This window comes from Mixophyes fleayi, chromosome 2 (assembly GCF_038048845.1).
Source record: "Mixophyes fleayi isolate aMixFle1 chromosome 2, aMixFle1.hap1, whole genome shotgun sequence".
In the NCBI taxonomy this organism is placed as follows: Eukaryota; Metazoa; Chordata; class Amphibia; order Anura; family Limnodynastidae; genus Mixophyes; species Mixophyes fleayi.
Window position 1 is genome coordinate 99,526,877 of NC_134403.1, and position 22,482 is coordinate 99,549,358.

The following is a 22,482-nucleotide window of genomic DNA, read 5'->3' on the forward strand; positions in this document are numbered from 1 at the left end:
ATTGAAATGAGTCTCCTGCAAGAAAATATCACCTTTAAGTTTGTGTATGGTATGGAATAGAACGTTTTTGCAGAGTATTCAGCCATTTGACATTGAGAGAAAGGATTGTGAGGGACATAGTTAGTGAGCAGGGGATCAACGTAAATTAAAGGGCAGAAAGTGGGACACTGCGGAGTAGGAGGAACCACAAGAGAGGAGAAGGAAAGACACCGAAAACAACAATGACAATTGTTGTGTTACGGAACGGGGGAGGAAAGATGGAGGGGAGAACAGAGGAGGGGGGAGGTAAGGATGGGAAAAAAGCAATAGGATATGGAGAAAAGAAGGGTAAAGGTGTAGGCTCCAGCCTCCAGGCAGAGGGGTAGGCTACAGGAGAATTGCCTAGAAACCAAAATAGCCAAAAAAGTAGGTGAGATACACCTATACAATGCGTTATATGAAGGCACAAAGTGTGGGAGTGCAATTAAACTTTCCGATTCTTAAAAGAAAAGAGATGTATGATTCCCTATGTGAGTGGGTGCGCGGCCAAGGGGACAGTATAAAAGTGTCCCGTGTCCGTTTGAAACAAAGCAAAAAGTAAAGTAATTAAATATCACTGGGTAAACTCACGAACAAATAAACAGAATCAACTACATCTATATCAGAGCAATAAAAAAGTTACTATGAAAACATCAACAAAAGGATGAGAAAAAAACAAAACCCCCAAACAAAAATAGACCTATATGTTAACCAGGCAGAGGGAGAAAAAAAAGACTTATCAACAAAGCATGTCAATGTGTAAGCAATGAGAAAAATAAACAATTAAGTTCTTCCTAATAGGAAGATCAGGAACGCAGATCACGGAGGTTGTTGTGCGGTGCGGTTCTGCGGATCTTCTCCAATGACCTGATCAGTGTGAGACAGATTGAGCCGATGAATCAGGTCTTTCCCCTCATTTGGAGTACTAAAAGTCTCTTGACGACATCCACTTCAATTATCAGGCGGAAAGGGAATCCCCAGCGATATTTGTAGCAATTTTCTCTGAGAATACGGGTCACTTCCCTAAGGTCGCACCTTTTAGCGATCATTGAGGGGGCAAGATCTTGGAACACTTGAATGTGGCATCTATCGAAGTGAATATAGGCAGAGTTCCTGACTGCAGTGGAGATATGAGGTATTTAGTCTTGAATGACAATAAGGGATTACGTCCCAAGGAGGATCAATTCCCTTCGGACGGGGTCTCAAGGCCCTATGTACTCGCTCAATCTGTATTGGATGATTAGAGAGTGTGGAACCCAATGTAGAGAAGAATTTATAGACTTATTCTTCCAAATCTTTAAGTTCGATAGATTCAGGGATGTTGTGTAAACGGAGATTGTTATGGCGTTCCCTGTTTTCTAAATCCTTAAGTTTGTCTCTCAGAAGATCGTTTTCTTTTAGGAGGAAGTCCAAGTCCTGAGATGCTTCATTTTGGAATTTAAGTGTGGACTCCACCTTATTTTCCAGGACCGTATTTCTTTTAGATATTGTGACCATTGCTGATTTGAGGTCTCCTATAGCTTTCTGGGGGTCTACAGAGAAAGCATTAGTGCTGTCTACAAGTGAGTTCCATAATTCGTCGAAGTCGGCTTTGGTAGAGGGTCTTGTGGTGTTAGGAGGATCTGGGTCGCTGTCCTCTTTTTGAGGGAAACGAGGAGGGGATGAAGTGAATGCTTTTTCTTGACGAGAGAAGTGCTGTGTGATTTCGCCAGCTGTACCTCTGCTACTTCTGCCCGCAGGTTTGCTCATGTTGAAAGTATTGGCTCTGATGGTCTAGTTGATCGGTGTTGTATATGTAGCAGACAAACGGACTGGGGGCAGGCCCGGGTGCATTAGATAGGCATTAAGAGTTAAGTGAAAGAAAAAAGCACCTTAAGTGCCCAAAAAGCTTCACATTTGGAGGCTCCTACGCCCTGTTTCCTGGGGTAGGCCGGGGTAATAAGACAGTGGCCTCCTAATATAGATTAAAGATGCAATAAACAGGTTGCCACTCAAAGCCCAAAGTGCTCCCTGAAACAAAGCTGTATACTTGCAGTTAGGGATGATCTGAGCTCCCAGTTGATATATTGCAAGGCTTTACTTGTCTGTTGATGGAGTCGCAAAAACATCCAGGAGTCGCGGGACCTCACGTATTCAGCACTGCCGAGCAGCCGCCTAGCCTCGCCTACACCGGAAGTGTAGCTTTGGCAGTTCCTGTATTACCTCGCTCCCCGGCTGAAGGACTGGAAGTAGGCCTCTTCGGACGTCAAGTGGACCAGGGCACCGCCGGATCACCAAGGCGGGAGGAGCGCCACGGGAACACCGCTCTGGACTGTCGGCCAGGCCCCAAACAAAGTGCACAGGATCGTGCAGCAATGTCGGAGCTGTCCGGACCCGGCAGGAGCAAGCAGCCCGCTGAAGAGGCAAGTTTAGCATTGGTTAGTGAATTCTCCAAAAGATGGCACCCCGCGTCCGACAGGCCAAACAGGGAGGGAGCTCCGGGAACCAACTGGACCGTATAGTCAGTCCCTCACGGTGGATCACACTGACTGGGCTCAAAAGACTGATCCCCCGCTGCTTCCTCTGTTGGGTGATGGAGGGTTCGGGCATACAAATAGTCTGAAAATATGTTTTTTTCACTTAGAAGAGCTTGGTGAACAGAGCTCTTAAGAGACGTGACCATCCGACATGGTCCCCAAAAAATGCCCCTTCATGTACTTTTTTTTAACATTTCTCTGCATGGCTAACTCACTTATCTTCCTACATCCCCACCATCATCATGGGTGATTTCAACATCCTGATTGCTAATCCACATTCCAATTCTGCTTCCGAACTACTCTCTCTAACCTCCTCTCTCGATCTCTCCCAGTGGGTTGAATCTCTACTTATCGGGATCCTTTATTTTTTTTTTTTTTTTTTTTTTTCCTTTTCTCTAGCCTATGCTCAATTTCTGATTTCATGAACACTCATTTCCCACTCTCAGATCATCACCCTTTTGGCTACACACTCACTTTAACCTCTCTACTGTCAACCTCTAGTAAGCCTCATACCTGCAGATATCGTAACACTCTAACACCTTCTCTCCCCAATTTCTACATTTTCCTCCCCTGATATGACAGTACCTCATTTTCACCAAACCCAAGCAACAGGCCTTCATCAAGTTGCTCCTGCGACTCTTCATACTCTGTGTCGACTTTGATGTCAGCCGTGGCACACTAAAGTAACATGAAATCTTCAAAAACGTTCTTGTAAAGCAGAAAGTCATTGGTGTAAATCTTGTACTTCTACTGATTTCTTCACATATATTGCTATCTACCACTCCTGTTGAAATGCTCTGGACACTGTTAAACATATATATTTACAATCTCTCATCTCTGCTCAAGCTACTAACCCCAAACGTCTCTTTAATACATTTAACTCTTCTCAGCCCTCCCACTCCAAACCCTCCGACTGCTATCAGTGTCCAGGATCTTACTTCCTACTTCAAGGACAAGATTGATAAGATCAGATTAGAAATGGTATTCTCTTCCTCGACTAGCAATCAGCTCAATTTATTCTTTTCCAGCACCCCCCGACACTCCCTCTTCACTTGGTTCTACACGGTGGCTATGTGGTTAGCACTTCTGCCTTATAGCACTGGACCATGGCCTTATCTGTGAGGAGTTTGTATGTTCTCCCTGTGTTTGCGTGGGTTTCCTCCGGGTGCTCCGGTTTCCTCCCATACACCAAAAACATACTAGTAGGTTCATTTGCTGCTAACAAATTGACCCTAGTCTATGTGTCTGTGTTCATCTGTCTGTCTCTGTCTCAGTCTGTCTGTGTGTTACGGAATTTAGACTGTAAACCACAATGGGTCAGGGACTGATGTAAGTGAGTTCTCTGTACAGCGCTGCAGAATTAGTGGCGCTATATAAATAAATGGTAATAATAAATGAAGATGAAGAATCTGCTCTCTTCATATCTTCCTACTCTACCTCCTGTCATCTTGATCTCTCCTGGTAACCTTCCTTCATTATTCAAGCATGCAGTGATTGCTCTTATTCTAAAAAACAAAATTCTGACCCAAATTCAACATTACTGTCCCATATCCCATGCCCCTTCAAGCTTCTAGAGAGATTTGCCTACATTCGCATTGCATGCTTTCTTTCAGCAAACATCATTTTAGATCCTATTTTAGTTAGGCTTTCATTCGCAACCTTCCTCAGAGACTGCATTGACTAAGGTTGTCATTGATTTGATCACTTCTAAAACTAAAGGCCATTGCTTTCCTCTTATTCCCCTGCATCTCTTTGCTGCATTCATCATTGTTGACCAGTCTCTTATTATACAAATGCTACATTCCCCAAGTCTTCAAGACACTGTCCTATACTGGTTCTCATCCTACCTATCTAATCATTCTTTCAGTGTTAAATTCTTTGGGACCACCTCTGCTCTGCTTCCCTCATCAGTTGGGGTATCGCAAGGCTCAGTAATAGGTCCTCTGCTATTCTCTATCTATAACACTTCTCTTGGAAAACTAATAAGCTCCTGTTGTCTATCCTCCTTCGGGTGTCTTGTCATCTGTGTTGTCCACCATTACTGACCGTCTTTCTGCAATTTCATCTTGGATGTCCTTACGCCTACTCAAACTCGAAAAAAAAAAAAGTATTATTCCCACCCACCAACAGAAGTAACCTGCCTGACATTTCTATTTCTGTTAACAACATGACCATAAATCCAACCCCGAAAGCTTGCTGCCTAGGTGGGACTCGGAACTATCCTTTGTTCCCCACATTGACTCTATATTGAAATCATGCTGCATACAGCTAAAAAAAACAAACACACACACCTCACACAAGACATTGCAAAAACTTGCACTCATCTCCCACATTGAATTTTGCAATTCCCTCCTTACTGGCCTTCCGCGAAACAGGCTCAACCCTACGATCTATTTTTCATGTAGTGGCCAGACTGATTTTCCTTGCAAATTGTTCTTTCTCTGCTGAGCCACTCTGTCTCTACATTGGATGCCTGTTTTTTTTTTTTGTTTTTTTTTACCGGATACAATAAAAAATACTTCTACTAATATACAAGGTAATCAACAAAACTGCATTTACATATATCTCCTCACTTGTCTCAAAAATATCTACCAACTCTGCACAAGATTTGTGTCTCTCTTCCACACTCATCACACTTTTTGGGCTACACCACTTTGTTGGATGCCTTCCCTTGTACAATAAGACCCACATTCAGGCAAGCTTCTAATATTCCTTAACCACCCTCTTAACCTCAATAGGTTACCCTATTACCCCCTTTACACAGTTTACACAAGACAGCAACCCTTTGAGCCCTTGACTAATACTATGGGACTGAAACATATTGTCCACTAAGCACTCTTTAACTTTGCATTCTGGCTGGACCAATATGCAATATGTAGGACTTAACCTCATGTATCAAACTCCCATTGTCCTTTTTATATTGTGCACTTGCAAGTAGAGCCCTCTCAACCTCTCTGTCTGTATAACTCAGTATTATTTTATTAGTGTAAAGCGCTAAGGAATTTGCTGGCGCTATATAAATAAATGATGATTCACATCAGTCCCTGCCCCATTAGAGCTTGCAGTCTAACTACCCTAACACACAGACAAGTGTCTGCAGCCAGTTAACCTACCAATATGTTCCTTGAAGTGAGGAAGGAAACCAGAGCACCTAGGGGAAACCACATAACACGGGGAGAGCATACGAACTCCACACAAACCAGGGCACTGCTCAGGGATCGAACTCATGCCCCCATTCATATAAAAGTGTTTGAGATGATAACGATGATAGACTTGTTTGTTTTTTGTAGAATTTTTTGTAGAATGTGTTACAATTCAGTGTTACTGTATATAATTTAATGCATTTTTACTAAATGTATAATTTTATTTGTTTTTTTTAATCTGGAAAGTCAGGGAAAATGTGGGTGTAATTGTCCTTTCATACATACTGAATCCAACAGCACCCTTGTGTTTGGAATTTGTAGTACTTATAGTATTGGCATCTTTTCCTCTAGAGAGGTACAGACGATGTTCCACATGTATGACATTACACTGTATGTGGTAAAGAAATCTAGTTAATTTCAAATTTGTAGTCTGGGTGTTGACTGAAAGAGAGCATTTGTTTTGTTTTGTTTTGTTATTTTACTTTTTTATTTACTTTTTTTTCTTTTCCCATAAAGGCATGACTGGTACCAAACAGAGTCTCAAGTCATCATCACTGTAATGATCAAGAATGTCCAGAAGGAAGATGTACACATACAGTTTGCAGAGAGACAGGTAGCGTAAGTTTTAAAAAACGCTCTTTGTGCTTGTATATGAGTTTTATGACCAGGCCACGTTATCTAATGAAAATCATGTGAAATAAAGAAAGAAATCCCTTTTCCATGACTCCATCCCCGAATTTAAGTTCACTAGGGAATGTATGTAACCACTAGTTATATGTAGGACAGACTGTTTAGGGCATTTTTAAACATTTTAAAAAATAAAATTGCAGAAAGGGGGCTAATCATTTTTCCAAAACTTTTTCCCACTGAAACTGATGTTAGTGAAGCACTGGTAAATAAGTGGGGACAAAAAAAAATAAATCCCAGTTTGTTATATATTCATGTTTTAATTTGCCTTAATGCAAGTTTGATTTCCGACCATGGCCTTATCTGTGTGGAGTATGTATGTTCTCCCCGTGTTTGCGTGGGTTTTTTCCGGGTGCTCCGGTTTTCTCCCACACTCCAAAAACATACTAGTAGGTTAATTGGCTACTGTCAAATTGACCATAGTTTCTGTTTGTGTATGTTAGGGAATTTAGACTGTAAGCTCCAATGGGGCAGGGACAGATGTGAATGAGTTCTCTTTATAGCGCTGCAGAATTAAAGGCTCTATATAAATAGCAGATGATGATGTGTATAATTATATTATACATACACATGGGCCACGACTAATGTTTACGTATGGGAGTGATCCTTTTTCTTGAAGTTTACACTATTGAAACAAGTTCACAAATAACTGTTGTCATTCCCAGTAAGTAGACTGGTGTGTGAGTGGATTTATTTGATGCAAATGTGACTAAGAAGCTGTGCAAAATGTTCATTGCACAGAAAGCATGCACCTAAGACAAAGGCCCCACAATATATTTACAGTGATGCTTTCATCCAGGGTTAATGGGTTAGTTAGTAGTAATTACAGTAGCACTGGGGGCATGTAAATACATTTGACAATTCTGTGCCTACTCTGTGTAATCTGCATTTGGCAATGACTTCTCCTAGTGGCTTGCTTCCAAATATGGGAACTGGGTTGTAAATAACACCCTCTCTAAATGTTATTGGTTGACTTGCCTGCACCTCAAACATTGTTGTTTTCCGTTACACCATGATAAGCCATAATATGGGTTTCACAATAGTTAGGGTATATATTTGCTGAAAGCACAGCGGGGATAGTTCAGGGTTCTTTGATTGCAGGATGAACAATGTGGGTGGCTTATGTAATATCTTAGTGCAGTGTTAACAAATATACAGTAACCCGTGGCAACCAATCATTCTGTAATTTTTATGGTATAGAAAATGAGTAAACGTCTGATTGCCAAGATTTACAGCACTTGTGTACACACTGCATCAATATATTAAATTAGCCCCAATGTACTCAATTTGTTTGTAATAATGTAATGTTCTTCATGTCCTGACAAATTAAGCAGATAGAGAACGGCTGTCCTATCAAGCAGGACTGCAAAGTACTATTGAATTATAAATGGATCCACACCATCTGCAAAACAAATGAAACTCTATAGACTTTTATGCCTTATATTAATAGTAAGTGGATAAATAATTAAGGAAATCTTATTACTTAAAAAATGAGCGAGTAGACGTCCATCTTGCTCAGCTAGCGGCTTAATTTCTTTTTATATTACTGATATGTAAGCCTGACATTTGGAAGTGTAGACCAGTTTATAAACAAACCCTTTTATTCTTTGCAATTGGATTATTATTGTTACATCTTTCAACAGATGACCATTGCTATGTTTTGTGGAAGTATTTTTAAGCCGGGTATACACTACAGTTTTTTTCATCAATTATTGTGCCGATCCCATTATAAATGACTGTTTGGTAAGGTATCGCATTAGTGTGTACGCTCCCACGGTCATGTTTTATCGTACCAATTCACATTTTACCGTTTGGTTTTATAAACTTCCTAAAAAATCACGATCAACGATGGAGCGATGACGGACAAAGGTGGAAATGTGTACGCACTCACGGCCAGCAGTGTAGACAGAGTCACGATCTTTTCAGCAGATGGTTATAACTAAAGATGCTCAGGCTCAGTTCCCCGAGAACCGAATACACCTGAACTTAGCAGATCCGAGTGCCGAGCCGGCTCAGTACTTTTGCGCGCACTCGGAGTTGAAAGTGAGGCAAAACTTCATTGTTACGTTGTCGGATCTCAGATCTCAACATTTTTGGAGTCTAAGTACCACCCTCCATGGCGATCCAGCGCCATTTCACAGAGGGACACAGAAGGGGTAGCACAGTTCTTGGTAGTCTGTAGAGCAGTTGGGCAGCGTCATAGGTAGAATAGAAAGAGGAGGGGGTAGCAGTGTTCAAAGTCTACAGTGACATTTAGGAGACCTCCATTGCTAATTGTCATTGCTGAAATAGAATTAATAGGTCTGGCAGACTTGGTTTTCAAAATCTGCAGTCCTATAATGTACAGTGTTATATAGTTAAAACACAAAGAGGAGAACTCCATTGCTGAAATCCAAATACTAGGGCTGGCAGGCTTGGTCTACTGAATTTGCAGTCAAATTGTGTGGTGTTATCAAAATGGATTCACAGCAGTGCACAGAAGAGCAGGAGCACCAAGCTGCTGCTGGCACCAGTCATGATGATAGGCATTACCGGATGACGTAGAGGAATTACTATGTAAATGTACATAGTTTTTTTTAAGTCGGGGAAACCAAAATGTAAAAAAACACCTTTCACCTTGGTCAAGAAAAAAAAAACCTGTAAGCCAGGCAAAGTTATCCGCAGAAAAGGAAAAAATTGCCAACATGCCATTTTGCACACGTAGTGGTAAGGAAAGAATGAGGCCTTCGCCTTTCTCTATGAGTGCTAGTTCTGCAACTGTCACTGAGGCATCTTCTTGTAAGGTCAGTCCTGACCAAGCAAGGCCTTGTCATTCGGACTCCAAAAAAGGTGTCCAAATACTTTTTTTACATGTAAAAGCCGAGCTGGAAGAAAACAGTAATGCATTAGAGGAAAATGTATGTTCAGATTCAGAAATGACACAAATGCCTGAGGAGAGTCTATCCACGAGTGCTATGTGTAATCCTGACCATTCTGATAGTGTACCCATAAAGAAGGCCCCTTTCAGCATTTCTGCAGATGTGTGCCTGAACACCCAAGTGTAGCCGGTGATACACAAATTGAGGATGCCACTTTGGAATTGGAAGAGGATGATGGGGATATTTGTGTAGCCGACAAGGGCGCTAATGAGGGTGTTGATGAGGAGGATGATTGTACAAGTCCTGCACTGGTGGAAGCAGTTCTTGCACGTGATAAGAAGAAGGCCTTTGGCATGCCTGTACATAACACCAAAAAATCCACCTCTTATGTGTGGAATTATTTTGACCCAAATCCTGACAACAGTTGTCTAGCCATTTGTACCGTTTGTAAAGCCACAGTCAGTAGAGGTAGGGACCTTAACCTTCTAGGAACCTCATCCATGTTACGCCATTTAAAGCGAGTTCATGGCAAGCTGTTGGGAAAATCAGAAACTTGTGCTAAAAAAAATAACCACAAGCAGTCCATCAGTTAGGTCCCTTCTCTCACCTACATCCCGACTCCTGCAATCTACCATCCTCATCAATATCCTCAGTCGCGATCGGAGTTAGTCCTGCATCCAAGTTGGTAAGGCTAGATGACTCCTCCACTATCCTGGATTCCTCAGAAGAATTCTTGAGCGTTAGTCCCACTGCTGCTGCTGGGAGTGAATCTTCATCCCAGAAGCACACCAAGAAGGCGACTACTAGTAGTTTAAAACAATTGACTGTTAAACAATCCTTTGCAAGAGGCAGCGGATTACAGACTCCATGGCAACTATGCTATTATAAGATCTGCGTCCAATATTCTCCATTAATGCAGCTGGTTTTAGACCGTTAATTGAGGTCTTGTGTCCCCGTTACCAAATTCTATCGCGACACCATTTCACTAGAAAAGCTATTCCTCATCTCTACCAGAAGGTTCGTAAAAATGTAATTATTGGGCTACAAAATGCCATTCTACCCACTGTACACTTAACCACAGATATGTGGACAAGCGGAACTGGGCAAACTAACGATTATATTACTGTGACAGCCCACTGGGTTGGTGATTCGCCTTCATCAGCAGGAACAGCAGCAGCATGTACCCAAGTACGTCACATTTGTCAGAGGCAGGCTACTCTGTGCATCGGCTTCACTAAGAGGCATACAGCTGGCAATCTGTTACAAAAACTAAGGGATGTCATTGCAACATGGCTTATCCCGCATAGACTCTCCTCAGGATATGTCATTTCTGATAACGCCACCAATATTCTGAGAGCATTACAGCTGGGTGAATTCCCTCATATTCCCTGTTTTGCTCACACAATAAACTCTGTGGTGCAGAGCTTTTTAAAAATGACAGGGACGTGCAGGAGATGCTGTCTGTGGGCCGTAAAATATCTGAACATTTTCTACATTCGGCAACAGCCTGTTGGAGATTGCAGCAGCTGCAAGAGCAATTTAATTTGCCCTGCCACCAACTGAAGCAAGAGGTGGTGACAAGGTGGAATTCCACCCTGTATATGCTTCTGCAGTTGGAGGAACAACAAAAAGCCATCCACGCTTACTCCACAAGCCATGACATTGGGAAAGGAGGGGGATGTATTTTAGTAAAGCGCAGTGAAGAATACTTTCCGTGTTATGCAAGGTTCTGAAACCATTCAAAGTAGTCCATGTGAAGTGAGTTCAGGCACTGTTAGCTTGAGTCAAGTGATTCCCTTGATCAGACTTTTGGAAAAGCAGCTTAAGAAACTGAAGGAGGAGATGAAACAAAGCAATTCCGCTAAGTATGTCGGACTTGTAGATCAAGTACTTTATTTGCTTTGCCAGGATCCAAGAGTTATATAAATCTTGAAATTAGATCACTACATTTTGGCGACTGTGCTTGATCCTTGGTTTAAGACCTATGTCTTCTCTTTGTTTCCAACTGACCCAGATCTGAAGATATGCAAGGTGCTCCTGGTGAGCAAGATGACAGCTTAAGTGTTACGTGACAGGACAACGTCTTCTCCTTCAGTTTCTCACTCAACTGCCTCTAGGAAAAAACTTAACGTTCCCAAGAGACGATGCAGATGACTCGGCACAAAATTTTGTCGTCTGGTCTAAAATTGACCACAAAATGTGACACCTCTGCCGTAACTCCGCCTGATCCTACTAAAGACAACAGTTTTATTAACAAAGAACAACATTGGTGGAGGATTATTTTCACGACAGCATAGAAGTAGACACATCAGACAGTCCCTTTACATACTGGGAGGAAAAAAAAAAGGGAATTTGGAGACTCGTGTACCAACTTGCTTTGCACTACCTAAGCTGCCCACCCTCCAGTGTGTATTCGGAAAGAGTTTTCAGCACAGCCGGGAACCTTGTCAGCGATCGGCATAGGAGGCTACTTCCTCAATATGTGGAAAAGATGATGTTCATAAAAATTAACTTAAAGTTCCACGAGGAAGGCTTTTCCCGCCAATTACATCAAAATACTGAGACTTCTGTAATGGTGGATTCTAGATTTGATGAATTAATAATGTGTGAGGATGATGTACAAACTGATGAGGCTAAGGATGATGATAATGAACTCTGTGGCAAGTTGTTAACAACACTGTTACCTTAAGTGCCTTAAGCCCATTATTTCCTTGTTTTGTGAGGGCCCAAACAAACCAAGCACTTCAGCCACAAGGAGTGGCACTTTTGTGGCTGAAGTGCTTGGTTTGTTAATGTGTGCATGTCCTTTTAAAGATCCAACATAAGGGTGGGTGGGAAAGCCCAAGGACAATTCCATCTTGTACCACTTTAAATTTCAGCTACCGCTCTGTGCCAATGTTACCTACATGTGCTATATAGTGTTGTGTGCTTAGCAAAACTATTAGACACCCATTGATGATGCAGATGACTCAGCACAACATTTTGACATCTGGTCTTGTCTACTATAAAAGAATTGACCAGAATTAGTGACACCTCTGCTGTAACTCCACCTGATCCTACTATCCGCATCCAAAGAATGGTGGAGGATTATTTATTTTTTTGAACTGTATAATGAAAAGTTTTATTAACAAAGAACAACATTGCTTGCAGAAGTAATGTAAGCATGGATGTCTAAATCGACGTATATATGTATTACCTTAAACTTTGCTGCTGTTTCATCGAGTGTTTATAATTTGCACTTTACATCAAAGGTACCTAACTATATTATAATTTTGTGGGAATTGTGGCTGATTCGAAGCTCAGTGATGAACTTGCTTTTTGCTGGGAATTACAATGGCTCTTTTTAGTGCATTATCTGGCACCCTGGATTGGTCTGGGTCTGATAAAAGCACGTATCCCACACTCCAAAAACATACTAGTAGGTTAATTGGATGCTATCACAATTGACCCTAGTCTGTCTGTCTCTGTCTGTCTGTGTGTATGTTAGGGAATTTAGGCTGTAAGCTCCAATGGGGCAGGGACTGATGTAAATGAGTCCTCTGTACAGTGCTGCGCAATCAGTGGCGTTATATAAATAAATGGTGATGTTGATGATCCAAGGACTATTCCATCTTGCACCACTTTTCTATTCAGCCACTGCTGTGTGCCAATGTTTCCTAGATGTGCTAGGAACTGACGTGTGTTTGAGTCATTGCTCTGTCACTTAGCATCCAGTCAGGTCGCTGCAGTATTTGTCCGAAATTGTATGAAAATAATATTGTGATCTGTGAGGTAGTCAAAATTTACTGCAAATGACTTGAAATTAGTGTTATTGAGGTTAATAATAATGTAGGAACAAAAACACAGCAAAATTGTGATTTTGGCATATTTTATCAATTTTTCTAAAAAATACAGATCCAATATCAAAACCAAAACACACAAGGGCGGTTTTGCCAAAACCAAAACACAAAGTTAATCCAGATCCAAAACAAAAACCAGAACACGGGGGTCAGTGAACAACTAGTTATAACAGATGAAGAGCACAAATTCTGAAGGTAAATTGTGTAGGTGTGTGTACACATGATTCGGCTTGCTCATCTGGAGTTTCAGTCGTTGGTAAAATCGTTACAGAAATTACATTTGCAGTAATTTTCTGTAGTGTGTACCCAGCTTTAGACACTGGAATTAGCCCCCAAATTTTTCTTAATCAGTTTATCAAAGTATGCTCAATGCATTTTATGTTTCCGTTTATATGAGTTCCTTTCACTTGTGGGTTTAGCGATTTCTAATGTGCTGCTGGTTTTTATTCAGCTGTGTAAAGTGCTGTGTGATTTTGATAGAGACTTCTTATCACAACTACTACAAGTATTGCTATTCTAGTTGGGTAGCGTCTTTTTTTTTTTTTACCATTTGATAAATAAACTTGTGATTACAAGTTGTTGTTGTTTTCTGTAAGATTTCTGTATGTGGTAAAATAAAAATAACTGGAAGATTTTAGCCAGAGGAAATGCAAAATGAGACTTTAGAATGGATGTATGTAAGGATATCTGCATGATTAGCATGTGCCTAAGTGGTAAATGCTAATATATTTCAGGAGCCTTCTATTATTGCACAAACAGGCTTCCTAAGCAATAACACCAGGCATCTTGATTAGAGAGTGTTTGGGCTGCAATTTAGGAGACAAGTACATTGTTATGCAAGCTGCTTACTCCTAGGAGTTTACAATTACACAGTTATCTATTCCAGCTGGAACAAGACAGATTTGAAATCTTCCCATTTATCTCTCCTGTTTTACAGTTCACCTGGAACTATACTGGTAAAATTGTGCTAATTAGAAGCTAGTGCCACATGCCTTTCAGTAGTTCCTGCTCCAGTGCAAAGGAAGAATGTCATTAGTGGACAGTTAGCTGCATGAACTCTCTAATTACAAAATAGATATGGGTTGACCACACTTTCTAGTAATGAAACTGATCCCCTAAAATACAAGTATATTTTTTATATAGTACACCTTTATATTAGAAGGAATGTTAATGTGTGTGAATGCTGTTGGCAATGTTGTAATTGACTCATAGGCAAGCAATCACGTGGAAGTGTTTTATAGGTCTATTCACGTGCATTACTTTTTGGACCAACAGCATTTACCAGGCTTTAAGTATATGCTTTGAACTAAATATAAAAAATTCTGGTTAGAATTAATTTGAATTTATGATCCTATTTCTTTTCTAGGACACAATCTGATCCTTTATTTGGTACATTTTGAAATTTCCTACCACACACCCTTAGTTCCTTTAGAATTATAGAAATGGGATGAATGTATAATTTTCCTCACATTCAGGATTTGCTGAACATTTTAGATTTTATTAAATTGGATCACTTGGATACAAAATAATGTAAATGTAATAAATACTGTATTATGTGCAAATAGCCCGTGGTTCAACAGATAGTCACTGCCCTGCTTACAATAACATGAGACTTTGGGAGGCATATTCAATTAGGTCCTGCGTTTACACGCGGCTGCACACTTCCAGTTACCGCAACACCGTGGATTTATGTGTGCACCCCATAGGGTTGCTAAGGGAAATCCGTAATGTTGCAGTACCGTGTTGCAGCCGCATGTAATAGCGATCGCCGCACCTACTTGAATATGCCCCTGGGATTGCAGAGGTAGCGCTCCATTGAGGGCCAGCAGTTCTTCACTCATACAGGGTAATGGAGCTCATCAATAATTCCCTGAGTGAATCTCAATAACTGGGTGAGACCAAATAGCATCTAGTGGGGCTATATAATGCTAGATGATCCAATACAGAATGTTACATAGTATTGCATACAATTACAGTGCTGTGTAATATGTTAATAGTTTATAAATTAACGATAATATCTAAATGCATCTTGTAACATTCACATGATTGATTCAGCTCACTGCAAGGTGTCGTACCCTGCGATTTTTGTTGTTGAAAGTGAAAACGGTCAAAGCTCTAACTAATGTTTTCAGGTCATTGGAGGTAGCTGTCAGCTTCCCCAATGTGTTTACGTATGGTAACTGCCTGTGCAAAGAACAAGATGCTTTCGGAAATATATGATGAACTCGAATGTTAGTAAAAATGCATGGGTGGGTATAGGATCATTAAATACAATGGCTTCTGTGTTTAGACCCATTTATATGCATTGTAGTAGCACTGAAAATACTAGTAAAATGCATGTAATTATCACCAGTGGGTATGAGGCCTAATTATGTCTGTACATTTATGCAGGAGCTAATGATATCTAGCTAAAATTAAGTCATATAAGTTCTCTTTGCCTGTTTTTCATACAAAGAGGATGGAATCAATACCTGTATATATTTTGTTTTGGCTCCACCTTTGTACGGTATAGACCTACATTGAAGTACACGTGTTATAAATAGAATGACATGTTTATTTTTCCTTCTGTGCTTTAGTAAGCTGGACATAAATATCATTGCTTGCAAATTTAGTCTCACTGTGCCAATTCGCAAGCAATATCTTTAATTATCCTTAGTTACTTGGACATATATACTGGCGAGAGAGTCATTTTATCTTTGCATATTCAGTAGGGACAGGTAAATTGGCAATAAACTCAGGCCTATGTACAGTACAATTCAAATTAAAACTTGATCATTGGTCTTTTAAGAAAATGAAAATGTTTAATTTTTCATTCCTGAAGCCTGTCATTATGTAAACTATGGATGTGTTTCTAGTAACTGGAAAGATGTGCATTATTTGTTTGCAGGTACGGTTTTTTATGATGCATGCATTTGAGTTTTTATTTTTTAAATACGATTTGTTCATATCTGCTAAGGGCCTGATTCATTAAAGAAAGTAAAGCAAAAATCAAATAGTAACTTTGCACCTTGGCAAAACCATGTTGCATTGGAATGGGAGGTAAATTTAATGTGTTGGCAGATTTATAGTTGGGGTAGAGCATGTCCTAGCTCAACTTTAAATGTCAGTGTACAAATAAAGCTATCAAGTATTTGTGTGCTACATGAAAAAACAGCCAGTATTTATGTTATGTGCAAAATAATAAACTAATTTGCACCCCTTGCACTGTAACATGGTTTTGTCCAGGAGAAAACTTTTTTGCCTTACTTTCCTTAATGAATCAGGCCCCATATGTTTTATTCATTTATATTTATTTGAATAGTGCCTCAGACTCAGCAGTGCTAATAGAACAATACTGAGTATTTACCAAGCCTCTGCTTACTCTACTGGAATGTTCGATAGGCTTCTGATTTTCGGGGCATCCTCCTGGACTCCTGGAGAAGCAGACACCCTCCTTGATCCTGGCGGAGGTGGTTATAATGAAGCAATTTGCGTTGTCAGGCCACACCCCCTGCGGTACGATGCCGTGAATCTTGGCATTATATAGGAGGCATGGCCAAGGACACCCGATCACATCACCACGCCCCCTCTTCAGTTGCTTATACTTGCCATTGATCCTGCATTCTAATTAACAATCCTTTCTTTCACTTTCCATTTTAAAAGGCCAAATCAAGATAAAAGAATCAGGCATACACTCGTGAAAAATCATTTTTACCAAAATAAGTTTCTGTATTTATAAACCTAAACTTGTTTCTTTTTTTCCAGCTATCTGTAAATGTAAAGCTTCCATCAGGAGAAAACTATGATTTAATACTGTTCTTATTTCACTATATCGTGCCTGACCAAAGTACATTTAAAGTACTTTCAACTAAGGTGAGTCTTTTCTAATGTTTTCATTTAACTTTCCTTTAAGGAAACAGTAATAAATGTGAATGTGTTATTTAGGAAGAGCCCATAGGAGCTTATAACTGACCGTTCCAGGGAATCTGAAGCACACCCACATTGACGGACCAATTCTGCTGTCAGTTTTAGTAAATGGTAGTGTTGGAGTATAATACTGCTCAGCCTGAATGCAGTTGTCAGCAGTCCCATTTTGGGGTACCTCATCCAAGACTTACAGCAGCTGTGTATAATTACCCAATTTATGCTCTGGTAAATGCAAAATTGCCTTTTGTGGATGTAAAATGTCGAGTTTTTCAGATTTGCACAGATTTATACATATATATGTACGTACGTACGTACATATATATGTATGTGTGTGCGTGTGTGTATGTATATGTATGTGTGTGTGTGTATATATATATATATATATATATATATATATATATATATAATCTCTCAACCCTGTGAGAAATCAAAGATCTACCAATATGAGCACTTAATAAAGTGGGAAATGTACTGTGTATTTTAGGTGTGTTTGTACACTGGCATATGTACATCTACATGTCATATCTACAGAAAAAAAAAATCTGGTGAGACCCAAGGCCAAACCCCCTTCCCTCAGATGCCTTCCAAAAAGGAATGAATAGCTAAAAATGTTTTCCAAAAATTAGTTCAGATTAAAGGACAATTATTAACTGGGTTTATTCTCCATTTAACTATATGTTAGCCATGATTAGTTGGATAATGCAGATATATTTAACTTGGTGGACTCATTAAAGAGTTAATGAACAGGTATGAATGTTACTTTAATATGGATAACATTTTACCAGTTTCTGGATTTTATATATGATTATCATGATTGTAAATGAAGAGAAATTATGTCCACTGTACACAATAAACCAAGTGGTCAGATGAAACGTGTGAGGACTAATCTAGACCCACATATTTGCTCTTCATATTTCGGTCAGTTTAGTTGGGGCAAAACCTCCTGGACAAAACCATGTTACAATACAAGGGGTGCTACATGAATAAACAGGCAGTATTTTACTTATGTGCAAAACAGAATACTAATTTGCACCCCTTGCATTGTAACATGTTTTGTCCAGGAGGCTGAAATAAGAAGTTTCTCAAGTTAAGATCCTTAATGAATCAGGCCCTTAGTTCTTACTTGATTGTTGTAGACTTCATTCACTTGTCTTCTACACAGCAGTCTGACTTCACACAGGACGATCTTGTCATCCAGCTACAGTGTGAGGGTCGGCCATTCAGCACGTGACCCCGAGCTGCCAGATTACCCGTTACCATGGTGTACAGATAGCTAAGCACACAACCTGACAGTGACGGTGGTCATTTGCCAATTATATTTATAGATATTACCAAAATTATCTTTTTTTTTTTTTTCATTCAAATGTTATTTTATAGCAGAGAGATTATCTTAGTACGTTAATGAAAATTTAAAAAGTCTAGGTTGTTCTTACACTAGATCTCAAATAGTGAGAATTTTCTTTGAAATTTGTCAAGTTATCTGCATTAATTTCACTTCAAATATGTTCTTAATAGAACTAATAATTGTGATACCTCTTTTGGAAACAATCATTTCAACCAAATGCTTTGTTGTTGTTGTGGGTTTTTTTTTTGTATTTGTTCATCTATCCTAAATGATTTATGAGGAGTTTGGGTCCTTAAAACAGATCTTCTTTAGCTTATTGATATTTTTGAGTTGTCTTGCATAAATTGCTCACTTTTTTTCCACAAATGATCAGAACTCTACTAATCCCAAACGCAAATGTATTTCACGCTTCACCCATTCCGTTGTGGACTTGCACTGTAGTCTGACACTGTTGTAGAATTTATTTTGGCACAATACAGGGTTCATTGTTCCAATTGTAAAGAGCGCTACGGAATTTGCTGGCGCTAAATAAATAAATGATGATGATGATTGTTCCCTAATTAATTTTGAGCCTTCTCTTTTCTAAATCATTATACACTACTTACCTTGTGCAAGGTTGGGATGATCTTTCATTGAAGTGGAGTATTTTCTGTCCAGCAAATGTATTTGAATAGATTTCGGGATAATTCAAATTGTGATGATCTCATCTTATATACATTCCCCGCTTTGCTTTTGTTAAATATTTTTTTTTGGATTCATGAACACAATCTGTGCCCAGGATCTTTGTGGTTTCATATATAATTGGACTCCTTGTGCTTGGGGTGATTTTTGGTGGAATAAAACTTCTGCAAAAACAGAGTTGGATTATGTGTATTTGTACACTTTTTTCCAAGTCTTAGCATAATCAACAATTTTTGATGTCCTCAAAAAGCTGTGTAGATATTTACTTCCATAAACCTGTCTGTGCAATTTTTTTTACATAATTGGATTATTGGAGGGGTACTTCAAATTAATGCTTTGTCATCATCTAATTAGTTGGTACATAGGAAATTATTCACACAGAGCTTATTATATAAGTATTGCATGTTTTTCTACTATGATAGTTAATATTGGATCCAATGTGTTCCAATACATTAACAGTAAAATTGGTTTGCTTTAAGACATTGAAGATTTGCTCAAGTTCTTGGTTAAATTTTTACAGATAATGCTAAAGTTTTTACAAGCTTTTCAACCTTGTATACCCTTAATTAAAACAATGCTATACCTTTTGTAATTGGGTATCTAAGACTATGCTCACACTTGGGTGTTAAGGACACAGAGTTACAATTATAACAGAGATATGGTCCCCTTTTGTTACAGTTGTTTATCATCTGTAAATGACAGTGCTCTTTCTTTACAGTGCACCTGACCAATAGCATTATACAGCCCAAATATGTTTATGTAAAGTTTGAGCATATATCTTTTGGTGATCTTTTAAGCTTGTAGAGCAAGCACCTATTCTTACCATACGAACAACGCGCACTTCAAGGTGTTGACCCTTTTAAGTCATTTTGACTGACAAGCTAGTTCTACACTAGCAATCTTTGGTTGCGCTATTGTGGCTGATAAATCAGTTATACATCTAATGTATCTCTTGGACCAAATGTACAGTCATGTGTAGCTTGTTGTACAGGGATCCACCAATAATGTTTTGAGAACAATCTTGACAAAACAGGATTAGGTTGTTGTCACATACATGCATAGGCTCCAAATTTTAAGGAATTTGCACAGCTCCTTGAAGAATGTTATCCTGTAGTGTTGTGCCAGTACTTTAAATAAAAAAAATAAAAGGTATTGAGGGACATTTGCTAACAAAGAATTGGAGATTTTTTTTTTAAGATAAGGCTGGCTTACAAAGCATACGAATGTCTCTTGTTTACTTTATTGTTGTAGACACACAGCAATTTTGTGTCTAAATTGTCATGTTATCCATTAGTTGCTGTTTAGAAGCAGAATATATGTGTGCATTTATATTATATATTTATATATAATAATATATGCCTTTTTTCGAATGTCCCCCCTTAGCTGACATGGAAATATAGGCTAAGGCATCCTCCCCTAGGAATGGTTCATTTAAATCTGCTTGAGGAAGCTGAAATGCTCTAGGTTAAAAACACAGTTCTTAGGAAATGACACAAAAAATAGAAAATAGATGGAATTTTGTATTCAACAAAGGTCGGTTTTATGAAAAATATTCTGTAGAAGACAGATCTTATGCCCTTAAGGCATTCACATTCTCGGCATAACGGAGATAGAAACAGAATGTTATTGAAAATCTACCCGATGAAAGAAATTGTCTATGTGAGAATATCTATTCTTATGGATGGCAGTAAATAAAGCTCTGATGTTCAGGGAACACAAGCCTTAATTGCTTGCACTGTTTGACAGAAGCACAGGCTTGCTAGCATAACTAATTAGTTTAGGGCACAGTAGTTTCTAATTAGTCAGAATATGTGGTGGCCTGCATGCAACTTGAGGTTTAGGTGGGGCATTTCTCATAAACTCGCATCTGAAAATATGAATGTATGCAAATGAAACAGTTTATTAGATTGATAGCTTAAACAAAGAGGAAGAATACCAATTAGCTTCTGTGCCCTTGTGTGGCAGCCGCCAGTGTGTGTACAGAGAGCTTAGGAGGAGGTTCCTCTTACATAAACCCCAAAGTAGTACAGTCATGTTCTTGCATTGGGACTTAAGGTGTTTCTTATGTCGTAACCTTACACTTGCATTCTTTCTTCAATATTGACAGCAGATTTTACAACCATTACATATCCTGCAGATTTCTGTTAACTCTGTAAATTAGAATCCTGTCTATCTTGTGTGTGTGTGTGTTTATTTTTGTGTCTCATATACAATACATTTATAATATATATCATTCATATACACACTCACACACAAAAGATAGATAAGAATTCTGTAAATTAAAATAAGAGAAATCCACACAGCGCTTAGCATGTGGTATCTCACAGAGCGGAGACTTGTTTACCGACTAGTGCCCTATCTGTTTGTATGTTCTCCACATGTTAGCGTGTGTTTCCTCTCACACTATAAAAACATCTTCGTAGGTTAATTGACTTCTGACAAAGATGGACCCTAGTTTGTTTATTTGTACGGAAGAAAATTTGGACTGTTACGCGCCAGTGGGGCAGGAACTGATGCAACCAATCGAACTGGGAGAGTGCACTGAACTTTGGCCACCATAACCACAAGGGCATATTGAATGAGTGTGTCCAAGTTTGTTTTTCATATAACCAGGCATAAACATAACATTTCATGTATAGGACATGGGTGTACAAAGGAGTGCTTTGCTAAATAATGACTATACACCAGTGGTTCCCAAACTTTCTCCGTTCGAGGCACCCTTAGGGTCACCATAATTTTTCCAAGGCACCCCTAAGCCAAAATAATTACTGGGTAGTCCTGTCTTTTAAGTAGTTGTGTCAAAATAAAGTAAGATGTATTTAGGCCCCTTCATCATATCACTCTGTATCCCCTTCATCAAATCACTGTGTCCCCCTTCGCCATCTTACTCTGTGTCCCCCTCTTCATCGGCGCTCACTCTGTGTCTCCCTCTTCATCGGCGCTCACTCTGTGTCCCCCTCTTCATCGGCGCTCACTCTGTGTCCCCCTCTTCATCGGCGCTCACTCTGTGTCCCTTCTTTCCTCTTTTTCTGTTAGCTTCTTTCCTGATGTCCTCTCTGCTGCTGCTCCTCACTGACACTGTCACACCCGGCAGTCATTGAGAACAATGAGGAGGAGGATCAGACACTGGATTGGTAAATTCTTTTTTTTTTTTTTTTTCTTTCTTCTTCTTCTTCTTTTGCAAGGGCCGCCGCGGCACCCACTTTGGGAACCGCAGCTATACACCCTATTTACACCAACTTTCAAAAGTTTCTGTTTCAAACTAAAACCGGAGACTAAAATATACTATGATATAAACATAAAACTCACCTTTGTTCATCATATAATTTAGGGAATAAAGAGTATATACGTCTGGAACACATATTAAAACGAAGTCTGGTTATAACAGTCCAATACAAAATTCAAATACTGTATATAAATATATACTACACATAGGAAAACAATGACCTAGAAACCGTGGCCTAGTGGTTAGCACTTCTGCCTCACAGC

General features: G+C 39.4%; 1 protein-coding gene across 2 annotated transcripts in view; it reads left to right on the plus strand.

Annotated features, from left to right (window-relative positions):
- Window positions 1-22,482, plus strand: part of SUGT1 (SGT1 assembly cochaperone of MIS12 kinetochore complex) — a 74,409-nt gene that overhangs the window by 35,901 nt on the left and 16,026 nt on the right. For both annotated transcript variants that reach the window (XM_075199787.1, XM_075199788.1), the window contains exons 10-11: window positions 6,194-6,290; window positions 16,806-16,913. In XM_075199787.1, coding sequence (XP_075055888.1) covers window positions 6,194-6,290; window positions 16,806-16,913 — 205 coding nt within the window. The remainder of the gene's footprint in view (window positions 1-6,193; window positions 6,291-16,805; window positions 16,914-22,482) is intronic.